The sequence below is a fragment of the Pteropus medius genome, unplaced genomic scaffold (assembly GCF_902729225.1).
Source record: "Pteropus medius unplaced genomic scaffold, Ma_sr-lr_union100, whole genome shotgun sequence".
Lineage (NCBI taxonomy): Eukaryota > Metazoa > Chordata > Mammalia > Chiroptera > Pteropodidae > Pteropus > Pteropus medius.
Window position 1 is genome coordinate 2,285,921 of NW_024344371.1, and position 13,894 is coordinate 2,299,814.

Genomic DNA, 13,894 nt, shown 5'->3' on the forward strand with positions numbered 1-13,894 from the left:
CTCATAACAGAGCATCTGGGTTCCAAGAGGGACTGTTGTAAGGGCACAAAAAAGCAGAAGCTTCAGATCTTTTTAAGTCCAGCATGGCAAGTTGTATAGGTCGCTTCTGCCTCATATGTTGGTTAAAGCAAATCATAGGGCCAGTCCAGATTTAAGGAGAGGAAAGACTGTACCTCTTCATGGTTGGAGTAGAACATATGTTCAGGGAGAGAATTCAATTTACTACCTATTGGTTTATGTTTAAATTTTTTATTTCTTCTTGTACCTATTTTGACATTTTGTAATTTTTGAGGGATCTATGCATTTTTTTCAATTTGATTAGTATGTTGTGGTTCATAATACTGTTACTTTTATTGTTTTGTTGATTCTTTAGTTGGCTTTTTCTTTCTTATTGTATATTTTATTTATTTTCTCCTTTATTCCCATCCTAACTCCCTCCCTTGTTTGTCTTTTCATTTTTCTCTCCCTCCCTACTGTTTTTTTATCCCTTTGATCGAGTGTGCCAGAGATCTCTTTTTATTCTCCAATTCATTGATTTCTGCCTTATCTTATTGTTTCCTTCCTTATTGTTTCTTTGGGTTTGCTCTGTTCCTTTTTATTATAATTTCATTAGATGAATGCTTCACTCATTTGTTTTGTAAGGAATCTATTTGTATTGTTGTATTGTTTCTGATTGTTTTTCTCTGAATGATTTCCAGAAGAATGTTTTTAAGGTTCTTGATAAATATATCCAGGAGGCTGTGCCAATTAACAGTTCTGTTGGAGAGAGTCCACTTTGTTTTAGTCTCAGTAAGTTGAGCCTTTATCATTGAATCCACCCTCATATGTATTTGGTATGTGATATGAGGTGAAGAGTTAAATTATTTTTTTTCCTAAATAGATAACAAAACACAATTTATTAAATCTTTCTTTCCTTGTCAAATTTTGATGCAATCTTGATTATGTACTCAATTCTTATATATACTTCAGTCTGTTTGGGGAGCTGTCTCTTCTGTTTCTTTGATTTCTCAATCAAATTTCCCATTAGTATTGCACTGCTTAATTATTTTTGCTTTATAAAATCTGAGTATCTGGTGGAGTAAGTTATCACTCATTTTTATTTATTTCCACACTATTCTTACTGGTTTATTCTTCCAGATTTGAAATTCTAAAAAAAAAAAATCTCATTAGGGTCATATTTGGAATTACAGCAAGTCTAGAAATTAATTTGTAAATAATTGACATTCTTTTAATATTGTATCTTTCCATCCAGGAAAATGACATGTTTTTCTTTATTTATACAAGGTCTTTTATTACTTCTCTTAATAAACATTCATGGTCTCCTTCATAATAAGCCCTGATAATATTCCTATTAAGATTATTTAGGTCTTTTCTTTTGTTCTTTTATGACCAGAATATTTCCAATGATATTTTCTATAATTTCTAGCTGATTATTTCTGGTTTATAGTAAAGGTATTTATTTTGGTTTATGTATTTTATATTCTAACATTTTATTGATTTCTCTTAATGTTCCATTGGTTTATCATTTGATTCTCCTGGCTTATGTATTTAGATAATATCATCTGCAGATAATGATTTTGCTTTATCTATTATTTCTTAGTAGGACTTCTAGAACAATCCAGTTAATTGTGAAAGAATGTTGTCCTTATTTTAATTCTAACTTTAATGGAAATTCCTGTATTATTTTTACCATTACTGAAAAGTTGAATAAGCTTTGCTTTAAAAAAAAAATCATGTTAAGAAATCTTGGTAGTTCCCTTTCACTGAATTTCTAAAATCAGCAATAAATGTTGAATTTTATCCATTTTGAAAGTCTCTATTCAGCTGATTACATAGTTTCCAATATAGTTCATATATATTCCTATAGCAAACCTGTCATGACCATGGGTTTTCAAATACACTCTTTGTTTCCAAGTTTTAAAAAATAGATGTAAATCATTTTTAAGTGAGATTGGTTGGCTTGTAGTTTTATTTTTTGTTTCATTCTCAGATCTCAACATTAGCATTTTATTAACTTTATAAAATTAGTGAGGAAGCTTTTCTTTTTTCCCCCTTTCATACTATGGAAGTGTTTAATTAGTGTATGAGATGTCTGTGTCAGAGTTTGATATCATTCGCTTATAAGTTTGTCTAGGCATAGAGTTTCTTTGGAAGTTGATTCTTTGAAAACTTTTCAGTATCTTTCAGGGTTATTGATACATTTAGGTTTTCTTCTTAAGTCAGTTTGAGTAATTTATATTTTCCCATTTCATTGAAACTTTCAAATGTATTAACATACTGTTGGACATTATATTCTTAAAATATTTTGAATCCCATATGTATTTCATTTCTCCTGTTTTAGGAGATTTACCATAGGTTCTGTCTATTTAGTAGATTAATTCTCTTTTTCAAAGAACAACTTCTTGGATTTATTTGCAAATTCTACTATTTTTCTATTTCCTGTGAAGATTACTTTATAATGAACAGCAGCTATTCTAGATCCTTCTGGCTTTATCGAGCCTAGGCTCGCCTTCTTTAATGCAGTAACTATCTTCCTGAACAGGTGCATGTTGTTGTCATTTTATAAATGCAACTATATATGCTTTCTGTTGATTTGCATTTCATTTTACAAGCACTTTATTTTCATTTCTTTAATCTTCAGTCATCAGTAGTTAATGCTTCTCTGAATAAAGCGTGTGACACCAGGGACCCCTGATATTTAAATAAATACAGGGCAAATTATTATTTCTTTGAATTGCTACCTCCAGTTTCTTTGTTTTTATGTAGTGGGTGTTCTTAAAGTAGGGTAAACTATAGTTGAGCATGTTCGCCTGCTACCTTTTGTTTCCTCCTATACATACCTGTTACCACATCACCAATTTATAGATTAATTCACTTACACTGTTCATGCAACATACTAACCTCTCGTGGGGGTTGGTTTCGTTAATCAGAGGTAATTTTTCCTGTTTGCTTTTTTCACTAGAGGAATTTGGTTGCAGGATGGCCCATAACTTGGGGGGGCGGGGCAGTTCAGGGTAGGGACACAAAAGCCACTGGTCCTGTCCTGGAGTAAGGGACCTCGCCTTGGGAACCAGGTGAGCTGGCTCACTGTAGATGAGGCCCCCAAGGGCCCTTCAGTTTTCACATCTTTTGCGAAAGTCATCAAGTGCATGGCCCCTGCAGGAGCCGAGGACTGGATGGCCTGTGTTGATGGCCAGCACTAGTAGTGGGTGTTATGGCGCAGCTAAGGCTCCGAGTGTTCTGTGTGGTGGTGCTTCGTGTTATATTTGATCCTCGTTTTCCTTGTTACTTGTGGCCAGGGTCTTAGGAAGCAGGAAGTTGCTGCCTTCCTACCAGGATCCCAAGTCTCCTGCCTGCTCCTTTCTTAGATTTGCACTGGTGTTTTTCTCCGATGTTGACACTGGTCCTTAAAGGAGGGAAGTGTTGGCTTCCAGAGAGCCTCCTTTCTTAATGCTTTCAATAAACTTCTCACAGTGACTTGGGCCAGGGTCTGGGCTGGAGGGCATTCGAAGGCAACTGTCTCCTCGCTCTACCTGCTCGCGCAGCCTGCGATCCATGTGCAAAGAACGTGCACAGAGCTTATGGCTTCCTCTTTGCCGACCCGTTTTTGTCTCAGTCTGGGGCTTCTCCTACCTCACCCAGGAGCCCTCAGAACTCCCATACAGGTGGCACACCTGGTGATCTGCCTGGGCCTTAGGTGAGTAGCTGATGAGCAGCCCTGTTAGGGAGATTTGAAGGCCATTTATGTCCTTTGTCACCTTGCATCCTGTTTACATATATGGTTTCCTTTTGCCTGAGTGATTTCCAAATCACTGTTTCATTCCCTGAATAGGAATTGGGAGAGAGGAGCAACCCCTACACCTCAAGAAAGTCATGGAACAACCAGCTCTTTATCATCCCTCTTCTCTAGGATATTTTATAGCAATATTTGAGAGTTGCTTACCAGTAAATTCTCTTGTCTTTAGAAGCCCATCTTTTCTGCTCCTTTTTCATTTATTATTGTAGTCTGCTATACAACACTGGCTTCCTAGAGAAATAAAGAATCTGTAGGAGCTGATTAGAATTTCTCAAATGCATAGAAGCAGCAGGGGACATTAAGCTGTGGTTGGATCACTACTCCCTGGCAGTGGCTCCTATCAGAGGAGGGCTTGTGCACATGTTATGATCCCCTCTTACTGATTATTGCCCTCTGATCGCCCCTACACCACCCTGGTATTGATTTCCTGTCAAAGTGTTAAGGGTAAAAGGGGCAGGTTAGTTGGAGCTTTTAAGTAAATAGTTTACTTCCACAGCCTGTTGGCAGCGATTAAAATGCGGATCCTCTCGCTCAGGAGGCAGAATGGCGTTTTGATATTTCCTGTCATTGGGTGGTGGTTGGAGACGGAGGAATCAACATCTGGCTTAGTAATGAGGGCTCATCAGCAGAGATGGGTTCGTTTCCATGCTCTCAGACACGTTTATGCAGCATTGAACTTTGGGAAAGTGGAACCAAGGGCACCAACAAGCCCGTGTGGTGGGGAGAAAATTGCTCAGGCCAGGAAGGCTTCTCTCCATTTGCAGCATCCTCCGGCCTGAGTGCATGTGAGTTATGATGAAAACTCGTCTTGCCCAAAGGGTGAGAATATGGGATGCCCACCCAGAAGGTATAATCAGAGAAGGTCCGATGGTGCTTGCTCTTCAGGGAAAGACCTCCTGATACAGGACTCAGCTTCCATTCTCCTACGTCAGACATGTTCTGTAGCAAAGCATTTCAGTTAACTGAAGATAGTCTGAAGACAGGGATTTCCAAAGGTGTCATGAATGGATTTAAGATGTGACTTGGCAGGTATCTCACATAGCATTTGTTTGTGTCAAGAAACCAGACAAGGGTGATTTGTAGAAGTTCTCTAAAACATGAGGGAGACTTTTTGGTCCAGAGCTATGTATCTTTTACTGTATCTATTAGCCATGGGGCTAATGAGTGCTTGAAATGTGGCCACTTCAAATCAAGATGTGCCGTAAAGAAAACATGTACTTTGAAGAAAACAGAAAAAAAGGATGTAAAATAACTCATTCATAATTAATATTGATTCTGTTTTGAAATAATGTTTGGATTTATTGAGATAAAATATACTAAAATTAATTATTATTATTTTTTTTACTTTTTAAAAATGTGGCTACTAGAGACTTTAAAATTATATATGTGCGTAAGATAGTATTTCAGTTGGACAGTGACGGGCAGGGTTCTTCACAATTCTCCTATCTGCTAGGAGTCCTTTTACCCACTAGAGGGAGATGTGCTCCAGCTTCAGGAAGTCTGGGGCTTAGCACGCAAGCGTCGCCGCTTCTGGATGTACTCTTAAAAAAAGAATGAAGAAACGAACTCGAGTTTCTGCTTTGTTTCAAATCTATGTAATTCCGGTGTTCCTGGTGGTTCCTCTGTGTGTGTATGAAAGTGAAGCCAAACCCAAAGAGGCAAGAAGCAGAGAGATTTCCCACCCAGATTGTGTTAATGATTTAGGAGCTTCCTGTTACTCGTCTTTGCTGGACTGCAGTAGCTTGCTGTTTGTCTGCGGGCTGTTCCTTTGGACTCGAGTCTGTGCACGATACAGGGCGCGCGCACACACACACACATGCACACACACACAATGTAATGTGTGTGCAGCTGTCACGGAGAGGACCAGGACCCTGCTGCCATCACACACGTGCATCGCGGTGGACCACGTGGCGTGCAGTGCGAATGTGTGGTGGAGTTGCGCCATGCGGTCCCCTGGGCCGGTGCTCAATGCCCCTCCCTTTTCTATCATTCTCTGGTCAGTGTTGCTTTTGGTCTCTGAGGCTGGGCGGCTGTTTGCGTCTTGTGTGTGTGAATCTGCCCCTTGATCTTACTCTAGACCAGCATCTTTTCGTGGTTAAGTTTTAGTAACACACACTGCCCTGGTTTTCCTCTGACCTTTCTGGGCAGCTCCCCTTTGGTCTTCTGTGGGTTTTGTATGTTTGTTGGTCTAGGAAGTACCTGTTTTCCCTTTTCTTGTCTGTACACTCTGTGCCTTTTTGGGTGATGGCAGCCATTCTGGAGGTGTCATCACTATCTTACACTGAGGACTGCTAAGTCTTTGTTTCCGAGTGAGGGCACACTTGTGCTCTATGCACACCCGTCCAGCTGCCTACAGTATATCACAAAGACACCCCAAACTCGACCCCCATAGCTTCCTTGCTTCCTGTATTGTGGCACTCATCAGCACTGTTGTAACTTCTTACATTTTGTTTGTCTCTCTTACCTAGTGCACAGTAAGCCCCAGAAGAGCAAAAGACATGCCAGCCTCGTTCTATTTCATTCCTAGTAGCTCACACAGTGCCTGGTTATTGTGTACTCTCAAGAAGTATTCGAATGAAGATCTCGTTGCATCTTTTGTTTTAAACCAATTGTATTATTTATTTATAAACATACTTATTACCACTATATGATTCCATTTTGTAATCTCGTTAGCATTATGTCATCGCGCAGCTGTGATCTCTATCACCGTGTGGCATGATCTGTTTATAAAAATTTTTACCACCTGTACAAGTGGGGGCATTTGCGCTAAGCCCTCCTAATGGTCCCTGTGCTGGAAGCTTCCTCTCTTGACACTTCTTCTTTTGTGAGCCTTATTACAAGCGGAAGGGGACATTTCCATCAGCCACACCATGTATTTCCAAGAACTTAGGTCACAGAAAACTGGAGAGGAAGGTCAAGGAGTGTGACCTGTTTCCATGCTTAAAGCTCAGTCCACAGGTGGCTTTTCTAGGACATGTTCCAATTTCTGTTAGTGCCTCTGCTGTTAAATTAACCCAGTTTTATTTAGATTTGTGACTAATGGACACTGTTTTTCTTCTCAGAACACGAAGAGCAACTTGACCGAGAATTTGACCTGGGGACTGGCATTTTATTTGGAGGATTAAAGAAGGTATAAAATGGATAAATGATAAACTTTCTCAATTTTCAAACCTGGTTTCAATTTTTTGCATCACTTTTGTATTGGTATTGACCCAGGTACAGTATTTAGCAGGCGTTGGAAATAAAGTACCTTTCCTGTTGCAAAAGTCATGGAAGTGCCATGTTGAGTAAGGAGTTCTTCATGGTCTTTATCTTCTTATCCCTTGTCCTCCTCTCAAGACACCAGAAATCTGATCATGTAACCTTATCAGTTAATACACATTTCACTTTTGTAAAGTTCAGAATGTTTCTTCCCAGCCTAGCCATATCCGTTAGAATCAAATGTGGCCTCGGACACTCCCTATACCAACTGCTGACAGCTGTAGGAACTAAGTGCCCTGGCTGTCCACACTGCCGCAGAGCATGCTGGGAATCTCCTACGCCTTTCCTCCCTGGTCCTGTGGTGGCAGTGGGCTGGCTCATTTATCTTTGGCTGCTGCTCCTTGTGACTGCTTAGGTAGCAGGCAGGGTGGCTGCTGCTCTGTCACATACCCCGTGCCCTTCTAGATGAGACAACATTTCTGTTCATTAGAGTATGTCGCGGGTAGGTACCAAATCTTCCTCTTCTAGATGCGAAATGCTAGACTCTTGTTTTCCTCTCAGTGGAATCCCTTGAAGCTGGGGTTCTCCTCATTCTTCCCCTTTCAGTTTTCCAGGACCCCCATTTCAGTAATGACTTGAATTGCCGGAGTCAAGGCTCCAGCTCTTGGTTGAGGGTTCAGGTCAAGGCTACTAGTAGCTGTGTATCTCTTTTTCTAAGCATTTTGATATATTTAAAAAATGATATCAAAACATTGCCATTTATCATTTTTTTCTTCTAAGGGTTTAGTATGTCAGATATATTGTATAAGTTCTATCAACTTTTGTGGGCCGGCTAGGGACATAAAATAATGCTTCCATTATAAGTTCTAAACACCCGACTTACAAATAAACTTTTGGAAGACAATTAGTTTGCAAATTGGGCGCTGCCTGTACTGATCATTTTTCCTCTTTGAGAGTTGCAGATCTTGCTTAGAATTGGAGCAAATTTACTTCAATTTCCATTTTGATTTTCTAGGGTAACCTGCCCTTCTTTCCAGCTCTGGCTCTGTCTGTATTAGACATCAGGCCCATGTTTGTCTGGGGCCAGAGAGTGTTCCTGGCTTTTGTTCCCCTACTCACCAGATAGCTCCATGAAACTTGGGATATAAATCAAATCTTTATTCATGGAATTATTTGTGCTTTTTATTTAACTGTGCTCTTTTTAGGATAATTAGTAAGACTGGTAAGGTAGGTGGCATTGTGCCTACTGCAGAAATGAGGAAATTTAGGAAGCTTCATGTCACGATGGGATTTGAGATGTAATAGGAGATAGCCCTTGTGAGTGTCTGGATCTGCTTTTTAGAAATATACTATTATTGGATCTCTTGCAACAGAAAAAAATGGTGATTTTTTCCCCCCTCTTCTAGAGTCACAATTATTTGCCAGGGGCAAAAATTGACTGACATTTTTAGCTGAAAGGAAGCAATTGTGAGGCAACACGAGAAGCTGAACAGAAGGTCAGGCCCTAACAAGTTTTGGAGCTACCCCAGATTTCATTGCCAAGGGCAGGCTCAGCCCTGCTGTGCGTCGCTACTTCTAGACAAAGGGGCTTAGTCTTTGCTGACTTTCCAGCTCCAACACTCCATCAAGTACAGATGCTTGGCCCCCTGCCAAGGCTCTAGGGTCCTGGGGAGTTGACTTTTTCTAAGCATTGTCCACAACAGGCCCCCCGCCCCAACATAGGGCCCGGGTCAGGGGATGTCAGTGTTCAGGCCATCTTGCCTGGAAAATGCGCAAGGTGCAGATATATACCGTTGGAATTCCAAAGGCTTGGTCTTCTGCCATCCTGAAAAATCTACACGTGACCATCTGTTTATCTATGTAATGCTATTGAGCACCTCTTGTCCTCATCTTTCTATAGCTCATTATCTTTGTATATAATGGGGGTAGTTTTGAATCCTAGAATTTAGAGGGAAAATGATGAGTCCTGGGGGATGGTTTACAAATGAAGGAAATGGATATTGTGTCCTTGGTGGAGATCATAAGACAGACCCAAGGGCCATACATAGCACTAGGGTGTTCACCGATGTCTGCTAAAAGTCTTATTTTGATTAAAACAGGGACCCCAATAGGTTCTGGACACTCATCGCTGAGTATTTCTTTTCTTGCAGGTTATGGGAGGTGGCAAGCAAACACTGCCACCAAATTGGCCCAAATTCTAATCAAAATGATAAGTGGCACAAGTGACATGGCGAGCTTTAGAAAGAAGCTGTTATGTCCTCTGAGCACTGTATCACTTGAATGTTAGGCTACAGCAGGGTTGCTAACCTCAGCGACGCTGGCGTTTGAGACCAGAGAACTCTGTCGTGGGGGGCTGGCCTGCGTGCTGTATTTGGCAGAATCCCTGGACTCTACCTAGTAGATGCCAGTAGCACCTGCCGCCCCAAATCACGACAGCCGCGAATGTTTCCAGGCATTGCCACATGCCCCCTCTTTGAGACCAACTGGTCTGCAATCATGTTGGGGGATTTTGCCACCCCCACTGTCACGCTGATTTGCCTTTTCTCATCTTCGTTCATCCTGCTTCCCCCTCTGGGTTGCGCCTCACCCCTGCCCCATGTTCCTCCCTCACGCTTCACATCTGAGCCCGGGTGTGCCCCGCCACGGAAGCATCGCCTGGGTCTCTCGGTCGGGTTTAGTGCTCGTAGTTCCTGACACTTCCCTGCCTCTCTGTTTATTTCCTTCCACAAATACAGCCTTTAATGAGTGTGTGTCTGTGCCCTAGTCCTTTTTGAGTGCTAGGGGCACAACAGTGAACCTGATGGACAGGTTTCCTGTCCAAGTGTCTGTAAGTGGGGACAGGCTGGCAGGAGGCAAATGAACAAAATAACAGAACAGATCGAGTTATCTGATATGAAGGAGATAAACAGGGCAATGTGATAGTGATACTTTGGATCATATTCGTACCCTCTGATGATAAATATATTTGTACAGTTTTATTTCGTGTTATCCATCCGCCACTAGGTTGTGAGGCATACAGGGTAGGGCTGGGGTTTAGTCATCCCTGTATCGTCAGTACCTGGAACAGAATAGGTAAGTGTTTTGTGGAATTTAACAGTAGGAAAGAGTGAATAACACTGTGCAGGTTGCAAACACTGGAGTAAAATGCATCCATCCTGAGTACGTCTAGATAGACATGGAGGTAAATCTAAGTGGGACAGTGTTTATAGTCAGAGTTGGGAGAGCCCACTGTGGGTACAAGCCATCACAAACTGCTTCACCTGAGCCCCACAGAGGAGATGCTGTTCCAGGGGACTCAGTGTGATTAGAAGGTAGGACACGTATTAGGGAGATGGTGACTCAAGGTGAAGAAGCTTCATTTAGGACAGTGAGGGGAGCTGGGCCTGACCACAGTCTTCCAATTTTTGATGTTAGAGTTTAGAGGATTGTCGCTCAAACAAGTAATGCCTTTGGGCCTTGTAATTTCTTTGGCATAAAGCTGATTGTACTTGCCGACACTCCAGTTGTGGCGGGGGAGCTCGTGTAGGTGCAGCTATCGAGGACAGCTCAGATTCCATATGCTGTGACATTTGCATCCTGTTTCGCAATGTCTGCTCTTCCAGGCTTGGAATTGCCGCCCCCTGCAGGCTCGTGGCCTGCTGGAGAAGTTGTGTGCTGGGGGCCTGTGTGCGGCCACGGATGGATCCAGCCCAGTGCTTCCCCAGTTCTGGCCATTTATCTGCCGTGGTGTTCAGCCCTTTCTCTTTTTTTCTTGCTAGTCTTCTTGCTAGTGGCCCCAAGAAGATAAAGGCAACTTTTCAGTGCCCACTTTCCTTGCTCGATGTAGTAAACCTGTTTTCAGACAGGGTCTGAATCAAACTGACGCAAATGAAGCTCTATGTCTGGTTGTATTGCCATGAAATTTTTTCCTTTTATTTTTATTTCTTTTTCAAGGTAGTTGTCCTCATGGAAAGAGCATAGGTTTGGAGTTGGATGGACTTGAGTTCGAAACACAATTTGGCTGCATTTTGGAAAATCATTTACCTCCTCCGAGCCTTAATTTTATTTTCTGGAATATGGGACTGGGAGATCACGTGGAAAGAGAGGATGCGTATAAAACGTCCAGTGAGCTTGGCACAGAAGGGACGCCTGGAACACGGTGTCGCGATTACTGTTGTTTTCTTCCTTCCGTGGCTGATGACTTCCTTGTTTTGGAGTTAAGGTTCGCTGGTTCCCTCTCTCTGGCACGGAGATAATGTTCTAAAGAGAACCATTTCAATACAGAAGGGGATTGCTACTGAAAGGCACTCTCAGAAGTCTACTGTATTATGAAGAGTTTTATATGTAATCAAGTCCTCATTTGTTTACCGAGGGCCCCTCTGCCTGTGGCAAGTTTCTGAAACTGGGGCATCCTTGCAAATAAGAAGTTCTTCCAGAAGGAGAATCAGAGAGGACTTTCCAATGCCTGCCAGAAGGGTGAGGAAGAAAGCACACGATCAGAGAAAGGGAGCTTGATCACTTACATCTTTGAATGGCAAGAGAGAAGAGACACTTTTCTAAAGTAAAGACAGTTTTCAGCTATTCAGATTTGCCCATAAAGATTTTAAAGTTTAGCGGATATGTAAACTCCTCCGTATTTCAATACTTTTAAAGGACAACAAGCTCTGTTTTGATTTACTTATCAACTGTTCCTTAAGCTCTAGCGAAAGACGCTTCCAGGCAGTGTGCTGGGAGGTGGAATGGCGTGGCATTTCAGGCTCAGTCTCTGTCCTCGCTGGGCTCTGAACTTGGGAAGAAGGTGATGATGAGATGGGTGAGTGATGCAGCCGTAGGTGAGGTAAGTGGGTGTGTGGAAACAGAAGGTGCGTTGGGATTGGGAGACGGTGGGGAAAGGCAGGTGGAGGGGGTAACACGCACCGGGACCTGGATTTGAGAAGGGGAGTAATTCAGCTTGGCTGGGAGGTTGAGTGAGAGGCGGGGATGGCACAGAGGCCAGATCACAAAGGCCGTTGGGTGCCATACGTGGAGTCTGAACTTTATTCAGAAGACAGTGGACAGTTATGAAGGGCTTCAGGCCATTGCCATTTCTTCTGTGGACTCTTTCGGGAGCCCCATGATTTCCCTGCCCTGCTCGCTCTCCCCACCTCAAGATTTATGCATCCCTGGAGTCAGTGTTGCTCAAAACCCATTAGCGATGCCCATTTCTTATGGTATAAGGTCCAGACTCCATAGCTGACGTTCAGCCCCATTCGTCCATTGGCCTGACTGTTTCAGCAGCCTCAGCTCCTTGTAGTCACGCTGTGCTGCTAAGTGACAGGATAGTCTACCACTCCCTGAAGATGCCTTGACATTTCCTACGTGTGACACTTCCACAGGCTGGTGCACACTTCCCTCTGGTCAAGGAAGAGCTCACACGGACCCTCCTCTGACCCCTCTCCCCGCTCCTCCCCGTGTTGGTGTGCGCTCATTTCTCCCTTCTGTGAGCTCCATTCCCAGGACTCTTCCCCGAGCCTGCGCTGGATAGCAGCTGCCTGTTCTAGATGTAAGAGGGTCTTCCATCTCTGCCTCTCCCCGCCTGACACATAGTAGGCATTCAGTAGTGTTTGCTGGTTCGTGAACGTGCCTACCCGGTGGGAGACTCATCGTGAAGGAACGTTGGTCCTTAGGCGACGTTGGCTTTGTTTCGCGTGTGTAAACTCTGGCAAGTTTGGAGACTTTAGGCCTGAGCTCGTCTCATTAAGCTGCAGTCTCCCAAAGATGACTCCAGTGTTCCTTTTACATCTCTGCCTCCTTCCACCTGATGAGAAGAGATTAATAAGCAGTTCGGCTGTGTGTTTCTTCATGAACAGAACACTGGCTGTTGTGCAGCTCTGCTCCTTCACACAGGAGCTGCTCAGCAGAGGCAGACTTGTGCCCTGTGCCAGGCCCTGCAGGCAAGAAGGATGTGAGCACACAGACTAGTGATGGCAGAGGGGCTTTACCGGCACATGCTCTGCTCGATCCCATTTGTTAACGCGAAGAACTTCTGCTCCTTACCTGTCAGTACACTCTCATCTCATCCTTTCCGGATTTCTTCCTTGATGCAGTTAGGAAAATGTGAGCTGGCAGCGATTTCTGGGGGAGGATGGGTCGCCTTATGTGCAAATAAGATCTGCAATGGAAATGGACAGACCTTGCATTTGCTTACTAATTCTTAGCCACCAAGTCCCCTGCTCTGCCCTCCTCTCTTTTATGTCTACTAGTTCATGGAAAATATTATTAAAGGTCCTTGAAGGAGCCAGGGAAAGATAAGGTAAAGTTTGAACCAAGGGTTCAGCTCTGCCATCTAAGATCAAGTATGTGTGTGCTTGTATGTATGGGTGGAGCGGGGAGAGAAGGAGAGAAAAGAAAGAAAAAGAGATTGAGAGAGAGGTGTTCACCGTGACTACTCACATCAGTGGTGATGTAGGTCTGGAATGGTGAGAAATTTCTTAGCCACAAACGAGTCAGTTTACAAGAACCTGCTTACCAACTGCCTTGTGGGCCAGGCTGTGAAAGTTGCTGGTGGTTAACGATGTAAGAAGCATGATTTCTCTCCTCTGGAAGCTTACGCTCCAATCAAGAATGCCAGGCTGACATACAGCTTTAATAGGGATGATGCTCAAAGTGTCAGACAAAGGGCCGAGGCCTCAATCAAGCTGAACAGATACCAGCTGTATGCAGCCAGGACAACTGGCCCCGTTTGTGTGTCCTGCCTGAAGATGGACCTCGTTACATTTAACGAGGTGTTTCCCTGTGCACGGGTGCCCCTGCTTGGTACACCCAAAAATCGCCAGGGGAGTTTCTAACCTTGGCAGGACCGGGGAAGGCTTCCTGGAGGAGGTGGGTTGGAGCTGAGCCTTGAACAGAAGGGCCATGTTTTGAGCTGACCCAAGCCTG

The 13,894-nt window shown here is 43.3% G+C and overlaps 1 protein-coding gene across 5 annotated transcripts in view; it reads left to right on the plus strand.

The window, feature by feature from the left end:
- The window catches only part of HHAT (hedgehog acyltransferase), a 177,253-nt gene that overhangs the window by 14,688 nt on the left and 148,671 nt on the right, over positions 1 to 13,894 (plus strand). For 4 of the 5 annotated variants that reach the window (XM_039870324.1, XM_039870323.1, XM_039870325.1 and 1 more), the window contains one exon: positions 6,859 to 6,926. The exons of the other annotated variant lie outside the window; for it this stretch is intronic. In XM_039870324.1, coding sequence (XP_039726258.1) covers positions 6,859 to 6,926 — 68 coding nt within the window. The remainder of the gene's footprint in view (positions 1 to 6,858; positions 6,927 to 13,894) is intronic. 5 annotated transcript variants of the gene reach the window in all.